Below are 26,116 nucleotides of genomic sequence, written 5' to 3' on the forward strand. Positions count from 1 at the left end.
AGATCTCATGATCGCCCCCTTTTTCTCTTCTGGTTTTGTTTGTTATATATTTATATAAAACAGTCTGGGTGTTTAATATGCTTTTTATTTTTTGGCCCCTCCTTCCTTGGACTGCAAAAATGCCTCCTTGGTCCGTTTCTCCCGCGTTTTCTCCTCCAAGGGCGGGCATGCCTGTCTCTGGGTGGAGGGGAGGGCGGCGGATGGGCCTGGGCTGGAGCCCGGAGCGGCCCAGGTGCAGGGTCGGCGCGGCGGCGGCGGCGGCGGCGGCGGCGGCGGGGGCGGCGGCGGTGCTGACGGCGGCTGCGGAGGCTGCGGCGGCGGCGGCCCTCTTCGCTCTGCGCCCTGGCTTCACTGAACGCTCGTCTGCAGCCCGTGGTGCGGCGGCGGCGTGTCGGCGTTCACGGTGCCCACCTGCGAGTAGACGTCGTCGGGCGTCTGCTGTTGGATCCCGGGCGGCGTCATGCGCTTCTCCTTTTGGCGCCGATTGCAGAACCAGACCCGCACTACCTCCTTCTCGAGCTGCAGGCTGTCGGCCAGGTTGGTGATCTCCTGCGCGGAGGGCTTGGGGCACTTGAGGAAGTGGCTCTCCAGCGCGCCCTTGACACTCACCTCGATGGAGGTCCGCTTCTTGCGCTTGCGGCCCTGCGCCGCGATCTTGTCGATGCTTGTGGGGCTGCCGGTGCTTGAGTCCGCCTCCTCCAGCCACTTGTTCAGCAGCGGCTTGAGCTTGCACATGTTCTTGAAGCTCAGCTGCAGGGCCTCGAAGCGGCAAATGGTGGTCTGAGAGAACACGTTGCCGTAGAGTGTGCCCAGCGCCAGCCCCACGTCGGCCTGCGTGAAGCCCAGCTTGATGCGCCGCTGCTTGAACTGCTTGGCGAACTGCTCCAGGTCGTCCGACGTCGGCGTGTCCTCGTCCGAGTGCGGGTCGTGACTGTTGAGTCCAGGCCCTGCGCCGCCGCCGCCGCCGCCGTGGTGCGGGGGTCCCTGCGCGTGGTGCGGGTGCGGCGGGTGAGGGTGCGCGTGGTGATGGTGGTGGTGATGGTGCTCGGCCAGCTCCGGCGTGTCCCCGCGCACCAGCCCCGGGTGCACCAAGCTCTGGGCTCCACCGCCCGCGCCGCCGCCGCCGCCGCCGGGCCCCGGGGGCGCGCTCAGCATGCCGTTCACCGTGAAGCCTCCGGGCTGCGAGTAGAGCAGACTCTGCGGCGGCGGCTGCTGGCCCCCAGCCATGGACGGGAGGTGCGCGGCGGCGGCGGCGGCGGCGGCGGCGGCTGCGGCAGCGGCGGCCGCCCCCCAGCCCCCAGGGTGGCCCTGGTGTGGGGGCGGCGGCGGGGGTCCGAGGTGTGGCGGCCCGCGGTGGTGCAGCGCTGTGCCCGCGTGCAGGTCGTCGCGCCCGGCGCCGCCCTTCACGTCGGGGCCCTGCGGCGGTGGCGGCGGCGGCTGCGGTGGTTGCTGGGGGCTGCCAGCCATGCCCACGGCGCTGCCCGACCACGGCGAGCTCGCTTCCACGGCGGCGGCGGCGGCAGCGGCGGCGGCGGCGGCGGCGTGGGGCAGGGCTGTGACCCACTGGTGCGCGTGGCTCAGCATATGGCCGCCGTTGCTGGCGGCCATGGCCCCCTGCATGAAGTCGCTCTGGACCATCTTGACAGAGGACGGGTCCCCCCGGTAGGCGCCCGAGGTCACGGCGGCGCTGCCCGGCTGCATGCCGCCGCCCCCGCCCCCTGCGCCGCCCCCGCCGCCGCCGCCACCGCCACCCCCGCCGCCGCCGGCCCCTGCCGCGTCCGAGTGCACAATAGAGCCGGCCGCGAGCAGGCTGTTCCCCGGCAGGTAGGGGTTAGAAGCCGCCGTGGCCATGCCGCTCCGCTCCCGCCACCCCACCGCCGCCACCACCGCCGCCGCCGCAGCAGCAGCCGCGGCCGCCGCCGCCGCCGCCGCCGCGCCCCCCGCCTCCCGCCTCCTCCCCCCTCCTTCCCCGCCCCCGCCCCGGGCCCCCGCCGGCCCCGCCGCCTTCGCCGCCTCCTCCTCCGCCGCCGCCTCCGCCCCCGCCGCCGCCGCCGCCGCCGCGGCCCCCGGCTGCAGCTGCAAGGCCGCTCGGCAGGGCGCGGGGGTCGCCGGCCGGCCTTGGTCACCAGCAGCAGCAGCAGCCGCAGGAGCAGCGCTCTGGGGAGGGGGGCTCGCTTCTCGGGGTGCGCTCCGTGGCCACCCCCTTCAGGGGGGGTCGTGGCCGCCCCCCAGCCCCGGCGCGCTGGGCTCGCTCCAGCGGGGCTCGCTGGGCGGGGCGGGGACCTGCACTCGGGGCGCTCTCCCGGGACGCACGGGCTCCCGCTCCTCCTCCTGTCCTCGGGCGAGCCCGGACTCTGCCCGGCCGCGGGGCTCCGTCCACCTGCTAAGTGAAGGTTTCACGGGAGATAACAAAGAAAGAAGCTGCTCCTTTCTTCCTTAGCCAAATTACGGATGACCAGCAACCGGCCCACTCCTCTTGTCCGCTCTCTCCTCTCCTCCTCAGGAACACATTTCACTCGTTTTCCCTTAGAGTAGTAAAACTTTTTCGTCCTTGAAGGCGTGGTGCTGCTGGCTGCTCGCGAGTGCGGAGAGGGGAGGCTGGCTCCTGCTCTCCCCCTCTGGTCCTCTCGTTTCAAGTTTTGTTCTGTCCTAGGAAAACTTCTTGCGATGGTGCATTTCTCTGAAGTTGCTATTGCCGGAGCTCTTGGTTGCCTCTGAAACAAGAGTCCTTTTTCATTCTCCTCGCAACAGTCACAGTCTGATGCGACATCTTTCCTTTTGGGCAGAAATTAGGAAACAAATATAACAAGGAAAAAATTGAACAGGAAAAAAATGATGTCGAATCGCTCTGTTACCTTGTTGCTGACGGTTGGGGTTGTTTTATTTTTTTCCCAGCAGTTGTCTGGAGAAGGAGGAGGAAGAAGAGTGCATTGGTGGAGGTGGAGGTGTGTGTGTGCATATAGGGGATCGATCCTTGATACACAACAACTCCAGTGGGCACGTTGCACGGGTCGTAGAGTGCACCGACGGCGGGCGCTGGCGCTGGCCGTGCTGGAGCAGAGTTGCAGCAGGAGCTCGCTCTGCGCCCTCGTTCGCGCTCTCTTTCCCTCTCTCACTTTCCCTCTCCCTCCCTCTCTCTCTCCCTCTCTCGGGCGCCCGCTCTCGCTCGGATCTGACAGTTCGCTCTCTGTCCCTCCCTCTCAGAGCGGGGACTGTCGAATGTTTACCCTCCGCCGCGAGCGCGCACCCACCACCACACTTTCCCAAATACAAGGAAGTCGAGCACCAGGGCCCCCGTTGATTGGCTACCCGCTGGGTGATTGGCAGGCTCGGAATGACTGGCTCAGGACGCGAGGCCCCCCTTCCGGCCGTTCCGATTGGTTGCTTTTTAATTTAGGCAGAGCGTCGTAGAAGCTGGAAATCTGTCGTCCCCCAGCCTCCCTCCCCCTCACCACTTTCCCCTCCCCGCCCCTCCCCCGCCGCCCCCTCCGCCACATCTTAACTCTTAGTGTCCGGCCCAGACGTTGGCGTTCTTTCGGCGGCTCTGGGCGTTCGCAGTAGGTCTGGGCGGGGGGAAGAAAGGGGAGATAAAAGGGAGGGAGGGAAGAGAGGGGGGAAGAGAATCAGAAGGAAAACGAAGAGAGAAACATGAAAAATAGCAACCTGCCCACCCCACCTAGTACGCGTCGGGTTGCTCACCCCCTTACCCCCGCCCCGCCAGAGATTTGTAAAGCGCGCGGCAGGGATGTACCATTCAAGCTAATACCTATAGACAGATGTGTCCCCAGTGGTTTCAAAGTTTCCTCTTCCCTTCACCAGCCGGCCCCCATCTCTGATCAGCGGGGGTGGGACGCGGGGACTCGCATCGCCAAGAGCTCTGGTCGTGGCCACGCTCCTTGGAAATCCGCCACCGCAACTTTCCGCAGCCGCTGCGCGCCGGCGGCAGCCCCCTTTGTTTAAGTTCTCGGATGCCATCATCTGGGAAACCTGCAGCCCAGGACCAGCGCGGTGCCCGCGCGTGCGAGACGGACCGCTCGCTGCCGCCGCTCGCTCGCTCCTCCACCCCCTCTCTCCCTCCTTCGCTCTCCCTCCCTTCCTCCCTCCTCCCTCCTCTGGGATTCGTGCAAGTAGCGTGCGTGCCCTTGTGAGTTTGGAAGGTGCCGGTCAGCGGAGCCGTGCGATGTATTTGAAAAGCAATCAGTCCGACCTTCCCCCATAGATTCATCGTAAGTGTATTCGACCCCAATGGCTTTAGGAATTCCCGTGGCAGCAGGAGCCGGGCGAAAGAACCGGAATCGGCTAGCCGCGCCCTTCTCTGCTCCACCGCTTCCTCGTGTGTGTGTGTGTGTGTGTGTGTGTGTGTGTGTGTGTGTGTTATTAGCGGTGGGGGGGTTTGCTCGCTGTCTATTCTTAGGCATGGTGGTGCTTTTTTTTCTTTCCTTTCTGTCTCAGATGGATTTGCGTGGTGGATGGGGCTGGCGGCGACAAATGCTTTCTCAGCTCTAACCCAGCTGAAAGAGTTAAGGGGGACGGGAGGGGGAGTGCACCCAGTAGGCGAGAGAAGCGGGGGTGGGGTGGGGTGGGGTGGGGGGACGCGGCCAAGCGGAAACGCTGCATAGAGGAACCTCAGCGAACCAAGAAAAAAGAGAAAGTGGCAACGAAAACAAGGGCAAATTGAGCCCTCCTCGGGGATTTCCAATGAACTAACCCAACTCGGACATTCAATAAATTCATGGCTTTTAATGAGCGTGCGTGTGCGTGCACCCCGCACCCCTAGCTGAGGGTGCGCCCGCCTTGCGCCCGCCGCCCCCAGCCAGCTCCTGCATCTGGCAGTCCCGAGCCCGAGCGGCAGCCCAGGACGCAGACGAGGAGCGGCCGCTGGTGCGCTCCGATTAAAATGTGAACGGGCCTGCCCTTCTCTCCGGCTGTATCGTGCCTCTGCCGAGCGCAGTTAAGTGAACTCAGTGAAAGCAGGAGTTCTCCTGCCCAGCCGCAGCTAGGCAGCCCCTGCGTGATCTCAAGATTAACACTAGACGCGTAGAATTTATGTAGGCTCTAGTCCAGCTCCTGCTTGCCGGGTGAGATACCATCGTAGGTAGGTTTTAGCAAAGCCATTATTGCCAAGGTATAGATACTAAAGGCGGTGGTAACCAAACCCCAAACAGAACGGATTTTTTTCCTCTGCGGCCCCCAAAGGTTGCTTTTTATATTTACGTATGCGTATATGTATATATAAAAGATGGAACACAGATTTCATTGAATAAATCTGAGATCTCCAGGTGCAGACGTTTGAATAGTCGGTGCCAGCACCCCGTGTTTTCCTTTCCTGCCGATTTTGCTTGGATCCGGCTCAAAAACCAAGAGAGTCTCGTGGTTTTGTTTACACTGAATGGGGAGGATAGGAACAGAGCCATGGGGCCGCCTTTCATTAATATACAGTGAGGATTTTGTCTAAATTACTGCTATGAATTTCACAGTACACGCTTTCAAAAGCAGTCTCAGGTGGCCTGATGAAACGTGATAGCGCCTCTGCAAACAGATCCACTTTCTTTCTTTTCAAGAGGGTGTGTGTGTGCGCGTATGGGAAGCCCCCCAAAACGTTGTGCTCCTTGATAACAGAAATACACTTCTGTTCCGAGGTCTGTCCTCTTCTTCCTCCCCCCTTTCGTCGTACTTAATTCTCGAATCGCTCCCGGGCCTCTCTCCCCCCTCCACGCTGCCCCACCCTATCCGCCCCCTCCCTTTGCGAGTGTGATTGTTTTGTCTGGAAAAAAAAATCCAAAGTATATAACAAGGGGAGAACAGTTAGTGCTGATTTTCATTTGCATACATTTTCATATATTTTGGTGAAAATAATAGACTAGTGGAGAGCTGGGCTTCGAGGCGTCAGTGTGAAGGGAAGGCTAAGGACGCATCGGTGCTGGAGAGTTGAGAATGCCTTCCCCTCCACCCCCAACCCAGTCACCTTATTTGAAAAAAATATTAAAAAACATCTTTTATTTAAAAACCTAATCCTGGAAGTTTGCTCGGTAAGTGTTTTTTCATTTTCTTTCTCTGCTTTCCTCTTCTTTTTCCCCTCCTTTTTGTCTTATTTATTTATGTTCTTGTAGGTTTGGGAGCTTATTTTCATTGCTTGGGACAAGAGAGGGTTCACAGAGCAACTGTTTGAAGGAAGGAAGGAAGGGAAGATGTGTTGGGGGGGGAGTTAAAAAAATCCAACCCTGCTAAAATATTACATAAAAAGATGGACTCCGTCCAAAGCCCCACACAGCAAAAGCCACTTTACTTTGGAGGGGTGGGGGGAAAATGCTATTCATTGTAATTGTTGATCGTGAAGGTGGGGTGGAAGGAGGGGGAAGAAACCCTGGAAAAGAAGTGATTATTAAGGATGCAGTATATAAATATTTCTTGATTGGGATTTTTTTTTTTCCCCAGAGAATCAGGACTAGAGGGGAAGAAACCCTATTTCTGTAGCCAGTGGTGATGTCCTGAATTGTGTGTGCCTGCCTGGATTGGGGTGGGGGGACGCATGCTGGGAGCAGGAGGATGGAGTGAGGAGGGGGACTTGGCAAAGGGAAGGCGGAGAGCTGGAGGAGGAGGAAGCGAGGCAGGAAGTCAGGGCACCCCTGGTTAATGCTGTGTCTGGGGAGCAGGCGGGGAGCTGCAGCCTCCCAGCTCGGTAGTGAAAGCCCATCAGAAAGAGGGTGATCAATCAAAACTAACCAGGACATCCCTACACTTCATTCCCAAAGGAGGCTGGAGCTTTAGCATCGCAGACTCGATTTCACTTTGTTTTCTATTTTTGACAGCCTCACTTGTCCCCTCCTTGCCACTGTTCCTGGGTTTTGTAAAAATTGAGGGTGCAGTTACTTGCTAGGTGCAGTTAATTAGATAAACATGGCCGGAGGACATAGCTAGGCCAAGTCCAGGCCCATTTGAGTGCCTTACCTTAGTGAAATAGGCCGGAGAAAATTTTAAAAGCTTCTTGGTTTTGTTCTTTTAAGGGAAGCTGCGTCTGTGATGATGAGGGGGGAGAATCCAATGGCTGGAATTTTATTGCACTTTTTTACACAGAACACCTTGAAATTTAGAATTGGTAATGTATTTGGAAACAGTTGATGCCAAATCAATGAAACGGTTTGTAACGAGAGAGGAAGAGGTTTCAGTTGGGGAGGGGGCTCAGAATCGCGTTTTCCACTCCTTGTTTACGTGCTTGGCAGCGTTGCTTTTGACTGGGGTTAACTCTGTGTGCTCCATTGGACCAGATGCCATATAGAGCTGCTCCCTGAAGATCATTTGTTTCCTTGATGGGGAACATTTCTGAGCAGAGCATATTGGTTGCCATAGAGAAAGAAATAAAAGGAAGAACACTAGTCACATTAAGCTATATGTTTGTGCACTGGGCTTTAGATAAAAGGACCTTGGTTCAGCCAAAGAGAAGAAGCCAAACTAGAGATTTCTAGTGCCACTAAAACTAGCTTTATTTTGTTTTGGACTTTTACAGTTGAAACATATAAGCTAATTTTATTGGCTGTTGTTAATTTTATATGACACGGTTTACTGAACAAAATAAACTTTGCTCAGGAGTAGCACTATTGACTTGTCAGCAGGGGGCGCACTGACTCGTCTTAGCGAGTACTGAGTAAAATGTAGCTGTTTCAAAAGCAAATCTGCTCTTCCGAACTTGCCAAAGGAACAAATACCGCTACCTTTCTATGCATATTCACAATGAGAAGTGAATTCATTGCATAACACAGGGTTTTAAAATATGAAGACAATGACTTCCCCATCCCCCACCCGCCCATGTCTGTGAAATGGCCCAGAAAAAAATACAGTTCAAAAACTATTCCTCCATTTCAGTGAAGTGTATTCTGGGCTGGAAAACAGAAATGAGATGTGAAAGCAAGAATAGTTTTTGAAAATTATTATTAAGGGGATTTAATAGGCTACTTAAGAAGCTACCTTTCAGGGTTTGTTGTTGTTGTTGTTGTTTTAACAGTCAAGAAAATGAAATGCATCCTAGGATATGATCTGTTTAAATAATGAAAGTTCTTCAACCTGATACATGCTTTGACTTCTAAATGCATCTCTGGGTCCTAGAGATTTAGTCCGCTGGCCCAGGATCACTTTTACTCCATTCGATATTTAGTGGCTACTTTCATTCTTGTTACCACTTATGGTTTTAGAAAGATTTTGGATTTATCCTTGAAAGGCTTGGCAGAGAAAAGAAAATACAAAATAGCCACGGGTTAGAGATAACTGTGGGCTTGAAGCTTTTTAGTGCATTACTTAACCCAGTTGAAGAAAAGTTTCAATAGAGCCACAAGGTTTCTGCCTCAAACATATTTACATACTGCCAATGAAGACTAAACTTTACTGTGGTAAAGGACGAAGAAGATATGTGGAAAACTTCCTAAAGCAGTGAAGCGCAGATCCTGACTGGTTCAGAATTAGTCAGTTTGTCATTAAGAATTTTCCCAAGGAGATTCAGAGAGTGTGACTAGGAAAAGGAAGCCCGGAGTGACTGGAAGTGAGAAGCTGGCTTCCACGGTTCAGTAGCCGAACACACCTGTGAATGTGTCACAGAGCCTGTTAGTACGGGCCACATTACATGATGGCTCTCATGTTCCTGTGCAAGAGAGGAAAAGACACCTTATTCTTTCTAACCCAGCTCCAAGTCAACCAGGTTCCAACCAGGAGAAGTTTTTCTTTGACACTAACTTTAGTAAGTCAGAGTTTGGATTTAAGTAGTGTGTTTTCTAGGAGGGTCAAGAGATTCTGGGAACAGTATAAGCAAAAGGGGCACACTCAAACACATTGTAATCTGTGATTTTCACCCCGAGCTCTCACATTTAGAGTCAGGAAAGGTACTCTCAGGTTTGCGCTAATAAAACAGGGAGAATTGAGAAAACTGTAACCTGAGCCCAAAGATTGCTTTCTCTTTGGCTTTTGGGACATTTCAGACAAAAGACTTCTGGGGCAGATCCACATGAAGTGGACAAATGTCTTAAAGCTCTAGCTTACTTTGCATGCCCAGGGCTGCTGAATGCATTTAAAAATTATTAAGGAGAAAGGAAACTTTTCAATTCAGCCTGATATTCTGCAAAAAACATTGGCGAGGCAATCATTATATATATTTAGAGCATAATTTTTGCGTGCCACTTTTCATAAGATCTGTGATTGTTACTGTCTTGCTGCTTACTTTCCTTTTTTTGAAAATGTAATTAAACAATAAACAGAAAAGATAAAATGCTTGCCCCTCATGATATCTGTAGTCCTAGGTTCCTTAATGTAAAAGAAACAGAAAATAAGAAATCTGGGTAGAGCAACAAGTTAATTTGACAAGAACTGACATATTATAGAGATGGCTTTAGCATTTTATAATGATTTGGGGGTGGAAGCGATCAAGCTGGGTATGAATTAAGATTCAAAGTGCTGGGCAAAGCTACAGACTTTTAATTGTTGGGGATGGCGAAATTGCTTTTGCCAAACGAGAGAATGAAGAACATTACCTGGGTCAAATGTACAAAACACAAAGTGGGTATTTACTCATTTGTTTCCATTTGAGAATGATAAGGTGCTCTGATATCGCTGCAGTTCAGAAGCACATTTGCCATTAGCATTTACAAATTAAAATGTTAAGCATACTCTCAACCCATACTCTGTGTTATACACAAAGGGGACGGCTCTTCTACGGTAGCTTTTGGGTGGAAAAAAGTATTTGTCGTCTTGGCAGTGGATGAGTTGTTTCTTCGTCTTGCTAAGTTTTTTGAAGTGTTTCTTCTCCTAATTCTTTGTATCATTTTGATAACTGATTTGTCTGATCTGTAGGAAAGGGGCAAGTACATAGGTTTTTAGATGATTTCAAAGAGTAATACATTCAAAGACATTATGATTTCTCACCCGAAAGCAAGAAGCTTTCTTTCTGATACTTATACGACAGGTTTAAACTACAGGGCATTTCAGATTGTGGGAAATAAACTAAGAAAGCATAGTAAGTTGGTAATCGAGTGAATGCTTTTAAAACAACCCATTTCCAACAGTTTGCCCATTCGAGCTGCATGCAGGCGTGCACCTGACAAGTCTGGTAATGAAAGCTACCAATTGCCAGGGAAGCTGGAGCTGACATAGTGTGATGGACTGTTCCTGCCTGCCCCTTCACCACCCTCCCTGCCTCCCCACTGAGTGCAATGCTCTTCTTCAAATTTAAATTCACAGGGCTAGGTAACATAGAGCTGGGCTGATTGACCAGAGATGATGATGACGATGATTCATTAACAAAATTTGGTCATTTCTTAGCTAGAAAAATATTCCAAGGTCAGCTTAGTGGGTTTTGTGTGTATTTGTACGTGTGTAAAAACAACGCCCAGAAATATTAATTCAGCTTTACCAGAAAAATGGTTTGATTCTTTGAGGTTGTGGTGGTCCTAACAGAACTGAACAGCTCTCTCTGTCTTGAGGACACTCCTTACGCCAAACATTCCTCATACATTATTATACAGCATCGCCTTTCTGGGTCGGAACAGGGTCGTCTGGAGGTGGATAAGAGATTCATGTGGCATACATCCCAGAAAACAATTCTTGCAGTTTGGCACCTCTGTTTTTATTATTATTATTATTATTATTATTATTATTATTATTATTATATTTTTTTGACATTTGAACTTAGCTATTGTCTGAGAAGCTGGGTGCAGATGCAGCACGTCAGGCTGCTCTTTTCGGCATTTCCCTCAAACTGTGCTTCTGTGGTCTCTTCTCTCCAGTGAATGCTGAAACACACAGTTCACTATACCGCTCCTTCCCCCGGGCCCTAAGACACCCCAGTGCCTGCCCTGGATGGCCAGCCTCAGGGGTGTTTTCAAGAAAGTGTGTTTATTTTTGTTCACTTTAAAAATACGGTGCCGAATGTATTCGTTGATATTTGATACTACAAATACCATGGTTTGCAGTGATACACTTTCAGCACAAACGTATCTGGTAGACGCTTTGGTGGTGGAGCTAAGTGACCTTGCTCACTGTAGCTTCAGGCAGCTTGGAGTTTGTTAGTCTCAAGTTAGAAGTGACTTGTCTGATGTTGCTTTGAACGCTCACCTCTCTCCAAATTTTCGGTAGGGAGCCTGGCTACTCAGTGAAGCCCAAGGGAAGGAGCTCAGGCTTACAGTGCCATTTAATACACGTCAAATGTTAATTTAGTATTAAATCCGGGTGCAAAGAGCCTCTAGAAGTCAAGGCATATATTGTTCAAATGGCTGCGTTCCCTTCATTTTTAATTCACGTCACAAAAACAAACAAGTAAAACTTCACTTGGAAAAACACTGACTATTAAAGTATCCTAAATTCGAAAATACTATGATTATATTGGAGGGGCCTGGCAAGCAATTCCTTTTCAGGGTTAGAAAGTAAGATGAGAACTTTTCCCAGAAAGGTTTGCTTTGGAGTCTCCAGCGCTGAGATCTCCATTCCACAGCGGCGGGGTCCTCCTCTCACCCCCCCATTCCTGTGATTTGTGGGCACGAGAAGCGACTTCTCCCGAATCCCCGGCTATTTTGGGGGCCCCAGGGCTAAGCTCGGCTTCCTTAGATCGCATTCTAACGGCGTTTTATTTTATTTAGAGCACAGTTTGCATAATAAAATTAAAAAGATCCCATTACTCCCATTTTCTCCCTGAGCACTGCCCAGCAAGGTCTTTCAGACTGTTATTTGAACATCTAGAGCCGCCTTCAGAAGTCGAATTAGCATTGCCTTTCTATGGGAAAGAAAAAGGGAAAGAGGTAAATAGGGCAAAGTGAGAAGCGGGTAAGGTACAAGGAGTGAGGTGGATTAAAAAATGCAGGGAGCGGTGAAGGAGACTGGGGACAGAAAAGGACAAGAGAGGAGATGGGGCAGCAGGGAGGCGAAGAGATAAACGCTGAGTCACCCTAACAGGTCATTGGGTACACAGGAGCGAGATGCCGCAGCCCAGGAAAATCCGGGTGCAAATCGCACCCCATCTTCTGGGCCTCCTTCCCGCCAAGCCGTAGGAGCGCCGGCTTGGAGCTCGGCGCCGCCCGCCTGCCTTTGTCACTGATTCGGTGCACGGCCGCGGGCTCCCGCGGCGGGCTTTGTTCCGGCGGAGCAGGGCAGGACCCCTCGCACTGCCGCGTCCCCGCCCTCCCCGAGCTGGGGACGGTGGGGGTGGGGACTGCACTACAGGGACCGGGAACAGAGGAGCAACGGCGGGCGCCTCTGAGCCTGGGATTTCGTTCCTTGGCTCCTGTTCGTAATTGAGCTGTTCTCCCTTCGGGGAGGGGGCCGGGGCTGCGCGGGAGGAGGAAGAGCTGGAAGGGGGGTACCCGCTCTCAGCCCGCAGCAAGGGCGAGGCGCAGCTCTCTGTGCCGGCGTCCCGGAATTTGTATTGCATGCATGTACGCATGCAGGGATGGATGGATGCATGTATGGAAGAGGAAAACCGATGAATTGGGTCCCAGGTTCTAGGTTTCCGGTCGAGCTTTTGGCAGCTGCAGGGCGCCTCAGGTCGGTGCCTGGTTAACCCCTAAGATCTGCTGTCGAGGTGTTTGGGGGCCGCGGGTGGGCGCTGTGGACGCGCCCCGGGTCGAGGGCTGCCCGCCGGCCGCGCGCAGATCCCACCGTGGAGGCCCGCGGCGGGGGACAAAGGCGGACACCCCAGCAAGAAAGGGGCAGGCGCGCACAGGCACCCACGCACCCACGCGCTCTCTCGCCCCGTCCCCTCCCGGTGAGCCCCCGCGCCTAGGAGTCAGGGCTCTGCGCTTGAAAAGTTCGCTTCATGTAGACCCTGCTCCCTCCTCTCGCCACTGCATTTAGCAAGCGGTGTGTGAACGTGTATCACCCTCTCCCCAGCCACCCCCAAAGGTGTGGGCAGATTGCAAGAGTTACTGCTCTGTTATTGTTTGTCAAATAGGGTCCTTCTCTTGGGAGAGGGTCGAGGGGCATGTGGCGGATCCCGGGCCAGGATTACATTAATCAAAGCATTATTTCCCCAGAGAAGCGGAGCACAAATGAGAGTAAATCCTAATAAAATTGGATCGCGGAGAAATGGAACGCTTTAAGTAATCTGTGCTGCCTGATAAAAATCTCACATTTACAAGATGTGGGTCTTAAAAAAAATCCGCACACCTCTGGCCTCGGCTTGGCTGGTGGGTCCGGGTCAGGGTGGGGGACAGACACTACACGAAGCTCAGCTGAACTGCTGAAATGAGAAAGGAAGCTGGACACCCATTCGGAGTTTCACAAGCTCAGGTCTGCTCAGGAGGCATCTTCGGCCCTGGGAGCCCCTCTGGAGTATTTGCGGAACCCGTGGGTCCGACGGAGTCCCCATCAGTGCCCTGAGAGGTCTGGAACTCTGTTCCTCTGGGAACGTGGCCCCCACTTTCCCCTTTGAACTCTGCTGCAGAACGGGCAACTCCCATGGGTGGGGGCGCAAAGCCTCACTGAGTGGGAAGGCGGACGCGGCCTACCGGCTGAGCAGGGACCACACATCCCAACGCTGCGCCCGCAGCAGATTCGCGAGTACCCCCCAACCCCGCCCGGGTCTCCACCCGAGGGTCCGCCAGGTCCGCGGGGCCGTTTCCTAGGCAGCCTGGGGTTCCTTCGGCCAGGGGAAGGGTGTGCGTTTGGGATGATTGCCGGGGAAGCCGAGGGCGCTGCTCGCCAGCGAGACTTCTAGTACATTCGGTCATCCCAGCAGGGAAGCAAGGCTCTCGATCCATCCACCTTCGTCCCTCGAGTGGTAGGAAACTTTCCGACGCCTCCCGCGGCTCTGCCAGGAGAGAATAGACAAGCTCCCCCTCCCAACCCCTTAGTAATGACTGAGTCTAGCGAAGCCAGCCCGCCGGGAGGCAAACTCCCCCTGCCGCCCCGAGGCCTCCCCCAGCCGCGGAGACTGGAAAGCGGACTTGCGACGCCACGCCGGCCGTCGTTGGTGACAAGTGTGACAACACCGTCCCGGTTCTATGGGTGAGCACCAGCCTGAGGGCCCCGCCGACCCTCCAGAGAGGCGCGCAGGGAACCTGCTCCAGTCCGGGTCCTCCCTCCGACCCTTCGTCGGTGGGCGAAGGCTGGGCCGCTGAGACCCCGCGGGGCGCGAGCGCGCCAGCGCCCCCTGCAGGCCGGCACTTGGAGGGCCCGCCGGGGCACTACCGCCGCGCCGAGGTCCTCGCGCTGGCTGCGTCCGAGGCCACCAGCGCGCACACGTACAGCTGCCCGCTTGCTCCGTGGCGCCGGCGGGCTCTCGGTGCCTTTTCCAAACGCGAGTTCCACACGCGGCGGGGAGCGGCAGGGTAGGAGGGGAAGAAGGGAGAGAGGGCCACAGAGGGAGTCGCGGAGTGGGGTGGGCAGCCGGCGTCACCCCCTCCCCACCCCTTCGCTCCCCTTCTCCAGTCCGCGCTGGGCAGTCCCCGCATGTGCCAGCGGCCGCGCGCCTCGTTCCGGGCCCGCGCGCTCCGGAACCCCGAAGGCCGCGCTGCCTCCCCACAGGGGCAGCGACCAGCGCTGGGTACCAGGCTGGGCTGGGCCGGGCTGGGTCGCCTCACCTCCAGTGAGCGCGCCCCAGAGGAGCCGTTTCCCTTGCAGTCTAGAGGGTAGAGCGGCGGGGAGCAGTGTGCGTGTGTGCGCGTGCGAGGACCGGGTGTACGTGTGAGTGCGGTGCGCGCGCAGGGCAGGGCAGGGCAGGACAGGAGGCGCTACAGGATGCTGTGGTGGAAGCATATCCTTTTCAGCCTTGAGATCTAAATCTGCAACCTTAGAGCTGATTATTCTCCCCCAGCCCCCCTCCTCGGTTCTCTACACAGGCATCTCACTCTTTCGCCTGAGTCTTCCCAATCTGATTCCCAAAGAGATCCCCCTTGTGGTCCGGGGATTTTCATGGACACCCTTACCCACGTGAGCCAGGCTGAAAGGGACAATGTTAGCGGAGGGCATGTCCATCATCCAGCCTGCTCGTTTCACGCACCAGGAAGCCACGTTTGGGGACTTGGGTATCTGCTTTTTCTCTGTCTTGGCCTTAAAAATTGCTGCGCAGAGGCTGTTTTTAGTTTTGGAGGGATAGGAGGGAGGTAGGAACCAATTGCAAATCACTTTTGGGGCTTCTCTTTATTTACCTGACCAGTTGTAGCCCTCCTATGCACATTTCCAACTTACTGGCTTCTTTCTAGTGATGGGAAATTTGGTGGGAGGGGGTTCGAGTAAAGACACTCATACCTTTTCAATTCTGAAATAATGACTCCCCTTTCCCAGTCTGTGATTTCCATAATTTCATACAAAACAAGGGCTGTCAAGGATCTCTTTATAAGAGAAAAGGCAACTAGCAGAAGAAAACTTGGGCCAAATTAAATTCCTCCTTCTTAAAACATTAACCGGGGCCTCCCTCCCTCCCTGGTCCCACCAAGTTTGTTCTACTCTCAAGGGGAAACAGGACAGAAAAATTCAGAAAAAGGTTAAACATTCCTCTCCTTCACTGAGACCGTGAACGCAGTTGCCAAAATGTATTTTTGATAACCTGAGATTCAGAGGGATTCTAAAAAGAAAAGAAGCACATGCTTTTAGTTGTCCCCTTGTTACCCTACTGTTTGCATCTAATGATTTTCACGAATTTGGAAATACCTGTGATATATATTTTTTCTGTCTTGGATTTATTAATATTAGATGGTTTTACTGTTAGCCATAATTCTTTATAGGGCCTGTTGTCCTAGAGAAAGGTTCTAGGTAACATTTAGACACACTCAGTAGCTTCTGCCAAAGGCCCTCCCCAGCTAGTGTCTTGACACAATTTCAATCACTGTTTTTCAAAAGATAATTTATGGCAGGTAAATTTTAACAAAGAATGTTAATGGTAAAATGTGAGTGTTTAACTCGATGAGCTTTTGTTTTTAGAATCAAGATTTAGCTTTTCTTTGAATTATTTATCAAGCTGTTTGCCCATTGGCCTTCCTAAAAGAAGGGAAAGGTGAAGAGGAAGGGATCACTTTTATTTATTTAAAGCATATGTTGACATAAAATTTTAAAACTAGCCTTTTGGAAAATGGTGAATTACTAAACTATGACTGTAAACACCCACCTTTGGGACTGTGAAAAGCAAAAAACAAAAAACAACCTAATTACTTTCACAGGAAACAGTACTCAGTTAACTAAAATATTGTATGGCAATCCTTGGAAGCTCCTCCTCCTCCTTAAGTATAGTACAGTTTGGTAATATACTACACATATTTATACATGATGTAAATATACATATGCACAAGGGTAGATGTTTATGTACATAACATAACAAAATATATACATACCCGAACTGAATACATTTGCATATAACATGCCCATGTGTAATATAGCAAACTTCTATGATTAACAATACGTTCTATAACAGATAGTCTTAAAATAAGAAGTGAGTGAATTTTATTCATATTGAAAAAAATTCAAAATTTGTTTTGAAATCTGAATTGTGCTAACTGTAGATGGCACCACAGAAATCAGTAAATAATAGGTTCGTAGTATTAATATTTTATGCACACCCCCTCTAAAATATGAACTTAAATAACTCGTTTTACATAAAATAAAATGGACAGCATATTTAAAATATAAACATTCCATCTAAAGCCGAGTACCTATTTTTTGTCTTTTTTTTTTCGCACATTACATACTGTTGTCTTAGAACAAAAATTAAATTTTAGAGGCAATGAAAGAGATCAGTAGTTTTATTTTCTATTCTATTGTAAAGAAAACATTTTTAACTAGTTGATCTTGTGGTCCTCTATATGCATTAAAAGACATTCAGTAATCTAGTGATAATTCAAAATGTAAAAGCAAATTTGAGGCATATATTATATTTGATTTGTATAATATGGGATGCCATGTTACTTATTTGCTTCCTTGAAATGGTATTTTGAATCTTTGGATTTTCAGAGGCCTTTCCTGGTTAAAATAAGAACTACAGTTAAAATGAATACATTGGCATTCATTGGCAAGAGTCCAAATGCTCATTTGTGTTAAGAAAATGGAAAGAAATGATATACCAGAATTTTATACTTTAAGTGTTATTTGTCCTAGTTGATAAAGTAATCAAAATGATGAAATTTTGAAGTTTTATGCAAGACCATGATAAAAGGAGCTGTCTCATGTAATGAGAGTTATTTGTACTGAATTATAAAATATTTTGTTTGTTTATTCACATTTATGTAAATGTATATTTCTTTACAAAAAACATATATGATGTTTATGATGACATTTATTCCTACATTTGATTTATTGCTTGTTGATTTCAGAGAGTATTTAAGACTAATGACTCATTGGTGGTGTCTAAATATTAGTGATGAACTTGTGAAAATAGAAATCAGTTTAGCCTAACTACTTTTTGAGGTTTGTTTCTTAATCTCCTAAAAAGTTTGAGGTTAAATTGATAGAAATACCGCAAGTGAAAGTTAAAAAAAAAAAAAACAAAAACCAACAACTATTACTTGGAAAGAGGTAAAAATATTTTACTCTAGTTGAGGTTTCAGATCAACTGGAAAAGTTAGTCTTTTGTGTTAGAAAGTTTTATATCTGATGGCGTGAAGTGATTTGAGGAGGCATAGGCTATAAAATAACATAAAAATGCACAACGTTGATTCAAAAATTTGGATGAAGAGTCATTTGCTACAAAATTGTAAAATAATCTTTTCTGTCAACTTAATTAATGAAGTGGGTAAAGGACTATTTTAGTAGACTCAAATTACATATGTAGAAAGATTTGTAAGAATAAATACTTTGGCATTCTGTGGCCTAAAAGCAGACAGAACTATAATATAGCAAATAAAACTCCCCAGAATGTAGGCATCCAAGATTCAATTTCATTAAAAAATTTGGCAGTTAGAGAAAAGAAGGAAAAATGCTTATTAAATCAGGGCAACTATAAAATGTTGACAGATCTCAAGTTTCATATCCAACTAGGCTCTTAGAAAACTGCTGGGATATTGGTGGAGTATAAGTTATTCTGTCAAACCATTTTTCGTAGTTAATTATTTTTTTCAATACCCTCAAATTTAAACTCCAGCTTCATGACTAACCATTTTCCTTTTCTTTCTCTCTCTCTCGTTCTTTCTTTCTCTCCATGTCTCTCCCTCCCTCCTTCCCCTCTTTCTTTCCTTCCCCCCATCTCCAAGTCTGTAAGCAATTGGACAAGGCTATTTAGAAAAGCTTAGAGAGACACCCTAGGGGGATTGAAGGTCCTCAGCCTCAGTGGTTAGACATTATCAATGACACACATCGAGTGTACTGAGGTATATTTGTGCTCTCTTAAAACACATTTATTTCCTTTCCTCATGCAACTACCAGTGTCTTTTAAAAAGAGAGGCAGACGATGTCTACTGAAGGCAAAATAGAGAATTGATTTAATCATTTGGATAATCCAGGCATTGTTGCTCTCCCTTCTAGCTGTTAAGAAAAAAAAAAAAGTGAAATTTGAACAATTTGGACTGGCTATCTATCTGTGATTAAATTTGTAAGACATCAACTAATTCTATAAGCTGTTGCTTGACTCTTCATTCTACCGATGTTAACAGAGATGGATGTTAACAGAGATGGATGCGCACACCTGAATGGACCTCCAGTGGAGGTCGTTATATGGGTTAAGACATTTACCCCAAATCTAAATAAAGGGAGTTGAGGGGCATGACTTGCCAGGTTTTGCTGAGTACATTGATAGAAGTTATTAGGTAATTTTTCACCTTTCTACTTTGCCCCATGAGAGGAGACAATGCTATATTATGAAATACTTTAAATTAATGTTAAATAGCCCAACTGGGATCACTAAAGTTTATTTACATTTAGCAATGGATTAAAATGTTAGCATTATACATTTATTGAATTAGGATCTTATTCTCCTTGTGTGCTCTGACTTGGAAACATTTGCTGAACAAAACTCCAAGAGTGTTTTAGGGAGGACAATTTTCTCAGTGTAATTTGGTGGCTTGAAAGGTGCAGTCTCTTTACTTTCTGTGACGGGCAAAAGAGAATAAGAAAGGACAAGGTTAAAAATTGTAGGTGGTAATTAGGCCCGTTGACTATTTTAAAGTAGTTTTTGGTAGAGCAAAATAAGATTGAACATCATTTGGATTTAATCTAAAGGACAATAGTAAACAATAATTACAGGCCATTTAAAAATATACCTAGTTGCAAATATGACTTTTGAAAGAGCACCTAGATTTTATATTAATAAACTTTCTTCTTTTCCTGAAAATCTCTGGAAAATTATGTCACTTCATTTTATATTCATCTAATTAAATAAGCTGAAGTATTGTTCTAACACATAAAGCATGAGTATTCCAAGAATAAGTAAAAATGTGTGCTTAGACTAAAAAAAATTGCTGATTTCATTTTTGCTATAATTTCGAGAGAGAGTAGCTAAGTGAAACCTATGGGTTAGTAATAGTTTTTATTTATTTAAAAAGTTGTTTTATTATATTAACAGAAATTGTATTTCCAGATTAACCTTAGAAAAAGTGTGCTAATTATTTGAAATTTTTAATGATTCGTATTTCTAGATGCATATAAAAATAGAAAACTACTTAATAGCTTTAATGTTTGTACAGAAATTAAACATACACAAAGATATTAGTGAATAAGTGAATAAAGAATGTTAAACAACTAGGCATTTAGGCCTAAGATTGTATTTTGCTGGTTAGAACTATTAGTCATCCTATACCATTTTTTTCATTGAGACTTAAAAAACTTATACAGTGTGAAATTGTTCCAGAATCACTAATTATTCTTCACCCCAGACCCTTTTCAATAAAGCGATGCCATCAATGGAAGATTTAAGGCAAAACAGAATAATAGACTTATTATCAGAAATTTCTCTTGGCATAAGTATTTACAAGATTTTCTAAAAAAAAAATACCTATAGGGATATTTATTTTGCTGTTTTCTTTTCTCATTTTAGAGGTAGGGTCTAATTCTCCATGTTGGCCGTTGATCTTGATGGCGGCTGTTGAGAGGTAGCCATGTAATTTCTTTATCTTTCACCTGCAAATTACACACATTATTTTGCAGCTCAAAATAAGCATTCCCAATGAGTTGCATTCAGTAAATGTCTTTTCATAGCATTAGTACAGAACTGAGGTACAAAAGAATATTAATCTAATACATTCCAAAATTCAAATACTTGTGATTAATAAGCATTATTATCTATAAATAAGGCCCTAATGATACTTTGGCAGTGTTGTAAACACAAGAATCAGAGGCAATTATTGTCATTATTGTTCGGCAAGTACTTCCCATGAATACCAAATGAGTATTGCTGTCCAGCTACTTGGCAAGTAAGGTTCCTCTAAAGAAACAGATGTTGGCCAATCAGGACTGGCTACTATTAACTGCCCTTAGCTCAAAACTCAGAGTCTTTAAAGGAAAAACAAAAAAAAAACAATAAAACAAGACAAAAAAGCACAAGACATCCAAAACAGTTGTGATGTGATCTTAAGAAATGCCCTTTATTATAAATATAAAAGCATCTTGAAAATAATGCTCTTTTCCAATACTGACTTTGGTGAATTGGGCACATGAACAACCATGCGTTAGTCAGAAGCAAAGGTCCCACTTGTGAGGCTCTTAGACCCGGTGTGATGGGACACTTTTGTAGTAAAATCAGTGGACAAGGAGAAATAAGTTGCAGCTACATGAAAACCCCTTCAGAGAGCTTGGGTGTGACCAGGTCTCCATCTTTTTCCCGTTTCCCAGGCCCTACAGAGCTCCCTCCTCGGTTAAGCACATTAAACATAACCAGCCCACCAGGCCCAGCTCCAGCTCCTTATGTGGGAGGGGGGAAGCCGCTGTGCAAGTTAAGGAAAGTTCCTCACTCAGAGAGAGCTCCACACAGGCCCCTGGTAGCACATTTGCTTGCACTCTGGGCGCAGGGCCAGTGTGCCAATGAACTGATTTTAGCTTGCTGTCTTAGGAAGGTCAATGGCATTGGGTAACAGCCAAATTGGTTTTGGTGGAGAGGAGAAAAAAAAAAGTTTTGTATATATTTTCTTAAGGGATAGGTGCACTAACCATTGAAGATAAATTTGTTTTCTATTTTTAAATTTCCTGAGCCAAGCCTTATGCTTTAAGGATGTTACAGTTTTGTACAACGGGGGTTGAGAAAGCAAGGAACGGGTTTCAGGCATTGGAAAAACTTAGCGAAGACAAGGACTGAGTTGGTGGGGTTGGTGGTGATATTTCAAAGAAACAACCGCATTACTAACCATGGTCACTGGCCATCAGTTTCAGCATGGGTGTGTTCTTTGTGGAGAATGGGGGTGGAATGCGAAGCTATCCCCTGGAGAGGAATGAGATTGAACTGGTGGACCCCTTTCCCCACCAGAAAACTCTTTATCATCACTTTAGCAGGAACTGAAACATAAGTGATTCCACTATCTTCACAATAAACCAGGAGGGGAACCAGAGAGAGCATTTTCACAGGAGATTTTCACTCAGCTCCCTGTGAAAATGTTGTTGATACCCCCTACATCCCCCACACCCTGCCTAGATTTGTCAGCAGGGTGCCAAACCCATGGAGGGGCCCAGGTGGCTGGACTCCAAATGGGTTAGAGCTTGGGCCCTGGGCACTCTCTCCTGTTTTCCGTTTTGAACTTCCCTGAATGGGATGGAGGGGGAATTGCCCACCTGAATTCAGCAGCATGTGCTCACTCTCTGAGCATAGGGAGAAGAGAAAAAGTGAGTTCTTCTAAGCAAATCTTTTCTCATTTCCAAGTGTGATAACTCAAAGGAGAATTTCCATAACAACAATGATGATGGCAAAAGTAATAATAATGATAAAATTGTGCTAAAGACTTACCATGTACCAGGTATTGAAACACGCCCCTCAGGTTTTATATTACCCTATTTAAGCTCCTGAAAGCCCTCTGAAGGATCATTTGTATCTAGGTTGATGAGCCGGCTGAGGCCTATGGGGCTGAGTCACCTGCCCAAGGTCACATGATGGTGGCACCGGGTTTTGAACTTGAGTCTTGTCTCTTAAACTCTGGACCTGCTGCTTTCTACCTTTCTGGGAATCCCCCAAACGTTGCCCCTTTAGGGCCTAGTCTGGGCTAGCTTGCAAAGCAGTTCTGTGACATTTGGTGAATGCATCCCCCGCCCTCTCCCCAACCCTGTCTGGTGAATACAAAGATGGCCAAGGCCCCTAAGGCCTCTTCACATCCCACGACTGCACTCTTTGCCACATCTCCCAGCCCTTGGTGAGGATGAGAACAGAATAAGGCTGGACGTAGTAACCTGAAATGATGATTACAATTTGGTTTGGATGCTCCATTTACAATGAAGCACGGCGCGTTTTGAGAGGGGACTCAGAACGTGCATGTGTGTGTATCTTTAAACTCTCTTGTGCTAAATATACGTATAGGAGTATGTCTGTTTCTCTGTATATGAACAACCTGGGGAAGAAAACAGCTATTAATCGGAAGCAGTGTTCTAACCACGATGTTGACTATTGACTGGGGAACTTATCCCTGTTTCCAGGCTGTGAGGGACACCCAGTCAGTGCTGAGGGAAAAGCCCAGAGGGCTGGTTTGGTTTTTTACTTGTCACTGTGTTCAGCTCACGCACACCTTAGAAGGGGACCACGTGGACGCCTCACTGAACACAGGCAGGGCCACCATCCAAACGTTCTCATTGGCGTTGGCATTGTTGGAGAAACAATGAAGCTGTTTCAGGCACACCAAGCATCAATCAGGGAGGCCGGACTCTGAGCCAGGCCTTGCCCCTTGAGGGAGATCTGGGACTCTGGTGACTGCTGCTCTGCACATTGACCAGAAAGCAAGCAGAACATGTGAATGCTGGTTCTTGGCAAGAGAGAAAATTTGTGCTTTTGATTTGGGCCTAGGAGGACATATAATCAGCTAGGGAACTCTGAGACACGGGTACTCGACTCATGGCAACAGTGACATAAAGTTTGAAAAAACTTCAACAATGATTTTATTTTAAATGAAATCTTCATTGCTGCCGCCGGACCCCAAAGGGCAAAGTGTTATTCGTAAAGGTTGAAGTGAAAAAGTTACTTGGCTTTTAGAAAATGACTTTCACCTAATTAATTAATTAATTAACTAATATTCTGCCTCATTCCAAGGAAGAATGTGAGGCAGTTTATAAAAATGCATGTCGGTAAGAAATGAAGTTGGGAAAAGGGAGCCAGCGTAAACTGAGCATCCATTACTGTGGGTCCCTAAGAGCCTAAGTGCTTAGAGATGTTCCAAAGCCACAGAAAATGACATGAGATCAAGTGTTGTTTACTCCAAAGAAAAAAAAAAAGAAGAAAGAAAAAATTTTAAAAAGCTTAACAATAAGCGATTAATCTATGTTAACTTCTATCTAAAAAAAGAAAAAAGACACTGTTTTCAAGGTGGACTATCAATTACATGTTACTTGAAAATATTTCCTAAACATCTTTGATATCTTTAACCCCAAAGAAAAATGTTCATAGGGGAATTTCCTACATCTTTTGTATTCACAATAAAAAAGCCAATCTTGTAGTCTGCTGGAATTTTACATTGGAGAAAGGGCTTTATGATATTCTTTGACAACCTTTAATGCTAGCAATTGGCATTTTACTTTCTATACTTACTTTGATACTTTGCAAACTATAGGTCATGTTCTGCTTCTTTCCAGTAAATCCCAGGAAATCAATAAACGATATATGTTTTACTGCCTCCTCTATTTTTTGTTTAGGTAGTCAAGAGGCAGATAATATGAAGAGCTCAGAAAGGTTCCTTATATTTAGGGGTATAAAAATTCATGTGTCGTCTGCCACAACCAGCCTAGTGACTTGGTGGCCTCCCATAACCCTCTTGGTTTCAGTTTTCTCATCTGTAAAATAAGGGTGTGGGATTTAGTTGATCTTTAAGTTGCCTACTGGTCATAAAATTCTGTGTTTTGAATTTTCTGTCATCTAGAGAATCCATTAATGTAAGCATGATTTTTTATATCTAGTTATATTTCAATTGTTATAGAACTTGCATGTAAAGAAGAATACAGGGCATTCCATTATGCAGTGTAAATCAATAAAATGAAAATGTATCCATTGACAACATTTGTATTTTCACCTATTACAGAGCTGTGCCATCTCTTTGAATACAATACACTTTTATGCCCCATTAAAGCATGCTTGACATAGCTTTCAACTACTTGCAAATGCTGAGAAGTTGAAAAACATAACATTTACAAAAGATACATCTGGTGCATATTTATATGACTTGGAATAAGGAATCATTTAAATACTGCTGAGCCATCTCCATATTAGGAGAAAAGATATTCCATGTCCATATGTGAAATTGGTGATAAAATACATGTAGGTTTAAATTTCTCTTGCACATTTTTTTCCTTGACACATGTTAAAAATATGGAAATATTGATTAGGGATTAAATCATTTATTTAAGTTGTGGGAATTGCTTTTCCTTTGAATTTTATAGATTACTTCATTAAATCTAAGTTTATATGCTAAAGGTGGTAAGTTTTCAAAGCGATTAAAAGTAGCACTTCATATTTAGAAAAGCTGCTTATTCAGGTGCAAGAGTTCTTAACCTGGAGATCAGAGACTCCTTAAACATCCAAAGATGTTTAAGGGGTTCTATGAGCCCCCTGAGTTTATATGCTAGCATTGTATGTATATGTGTATATGACTTTTTTTTTCCTGGAAAATATCTCACTTACATCAGTATCTCAAAGTAGTTTATGGCCCTAAAACTTGGGGTTATAAGAAATACCTGGAGTTACTCCTGATGTATTGTTTCACCCTGAAGTACATAAGCCATCTACCTTCTGTAAGCCTCATCTCTAAACTTCGGTAGATTACCAGTATTAAAAACTGATCATCTCAGTGTGATTCCCAGCTTTAGTATTCTGGAGCTCTGAGTCAGAAATTTACCTTCATCTACCTAAATCCTTAAGCCACCAGTGCCCTCAGCATTTGTTCTTTGGGACTGCATTTATTTTAAAATTGTTATTGTGGAGGTCCTGGGTAGAGTACGGGAGAGGTTATGCCGAATAGTTGTAGGACGATGTATGTATCAAGTTGGGAAAAAAAGCACACCTAAAAATCATACAGCTCTTCTAGAATGCCATGTGGTATGGCATATGAAATATAACTTCTCCCCTCCAGCTCACACACACTTTAATTAATGTTATGGGCTGTGCTTTAAACTGAGAGAAGTGAGAAAATCAAGGTTAAGGACGCTCTGTTCTTTACCATGGAGAAGAAAAAAAGAGACAGCTATGTAAATTAAGGATTTTGTACCTCCTTGTCAATTTCTTATCTGTCAATTTCTTATCTGAATGATTTCTAAATCAGAAGAATGCTGAAGATCTGTTTTCCCATCAGTTCTGAGCCTGAGGAATTTGGAGCTGGAGTTCTGAGCCAGGAAACAGTCCTGTTTTGAATTCAGAGGCTCTGCTGCTGAGCACAGATGCCAGGCTTATGATACATTCCAAAAGGTTCAGCTTGATATTTCAACCCCAGAGGTTAGAGACAATTCCTCAGAGGGGCAAATGAAGAATAGCAAAGGTGGCCAGGGAATCTCCAGTTATCCTACTGGGAGTGTCAGCACCTCAACAGGCTTTGGTAATGTTGCCAGCCAGGAGGCATCCAGCTTTAACAAGTAAAATATTGTTCTGGTGGGCCCTGCAGGCCTCAGACTATCAGATACTTCTACATTGTCATATATTTGACATGATGTAGCTCCAACATCTGGAAGGCTTTCTAAGTTTTTCACCTTAGTTAGTTATTAGGGTGCCATATAGACCCAACCTCCAATGCTGATATGATCTATTGTGCATAAATTCTTAACTTGAGAGATATTAATTGAAAAGATTCTCACCCTTACAATCCTTCATGTCTGTGTGGTAGTTGTGCATGTGGACTAACTTCACATGCGTGCTACAAACTCGATTCTAACTTCAGAGGCAGGCTCCCACCCCACCTTTCTGTCCTTTTCCCTTTCCCCAGATATCTAATTATTTTGCAGATTTATCAAAACTCTTTCAGTATAACAAGGGGTGGTACCGTTTTGAGTTCAAACCTCCAGAGAGACTATTTTTCAGAAAGAAAGGTCTGAAAGGGTCCCATAGGGCTAAGATGTTTGC

At 47.0% G+C, this 26,116-nt stretch overlaps 2 protein-coding genes and 1 long non-coding RNA gene across 8 annotated transcripts in view; 1 reads left to right on the forward strand and 2 right to left on the reverse strand.

Moving 5' to 3' along the window:
- Nucleotides 1–256: 256 nt before the first annotated feature.
- On the reverse strand, nucleotides 257–2,393 carry POU3F3 (POU class 3 homeobox 3). Its single transcript, XM_063616680.1, has one exon. The coding sequence runs from the start codon at nucleotides 1,849–1,851 to the stop codon at nucleotides 349–351; it is 1,503 nt and encodes a 500-aa protein (XP_063472750.1). The 5' UTR covers nucleotides 1,852–2,393; the 3' UTR covers nucleotides 257–348.
- On the reverse strand, nucleotides 2,393–3,975 carry LOC129462960 (uncharacterized). Its single transcript, XM_055243427.2, has 4 exons — nucleotides 3,767–3,975; nucleotides 3,524–3,563; nucleotides 2,856–3,197; nucleotides 2,393–2,714 (listed from the first exon to the last, which is right to left on the reverse strand). The coding sequence occupies exons 1-4, from the start codon at nucleotides 3,973–3,975 to the stop codon at nucleotides 2,397–2,399; spliced, it is 909 nt and encodes a 302-aa protein (XP_055099402.1). The 3' UTR covers nucleotides 2,393–2,396.
- Nucleotides 3,976–4,018: 43 nt separating this feature from the next.
- The window catches only part of LOC129463121 (uncharacterized), a 45,943-nt gene continuing 23,845 nt past the window's right edge, over nucleotides 4,019–26,116 (forward strand). For 4 of the 6 annotated variants that reach the window (XR_010115423.1, XR_008651012.2, XR_008651011.2 and 1 more), the window contains exon 1: nucleotides 4,019–4,226. This is a non-coding gene — a long non-coding RNA (uncharacterized lncRNA). Of the gene's footprint in view, nucleotides 4,227–5,579; nucleotides 6,030–14,127; nucleotides 14,298–26,116 lie in introns of those variants that run through there. The other 2 variants (XR_010115424.1, XR_010115425.1) reach the window with 2 other exon arrangements.

Source organism: Symphalangus syndactylus, chromosome 14, assembly GCF_028878055.3.
Source record: "Symphalangus syndactylus isolate Jambi chromosome 14, NHGRI_mSymSyn1-v2.1_pri, whole genome shotgun sequence".
Taxonomy (NCBI): Eukaryota; Metazoa; Chordata; class Mammalia; order Primates; family Hylobatidae; genus Symphalangus; species Symphalangus syndactylus.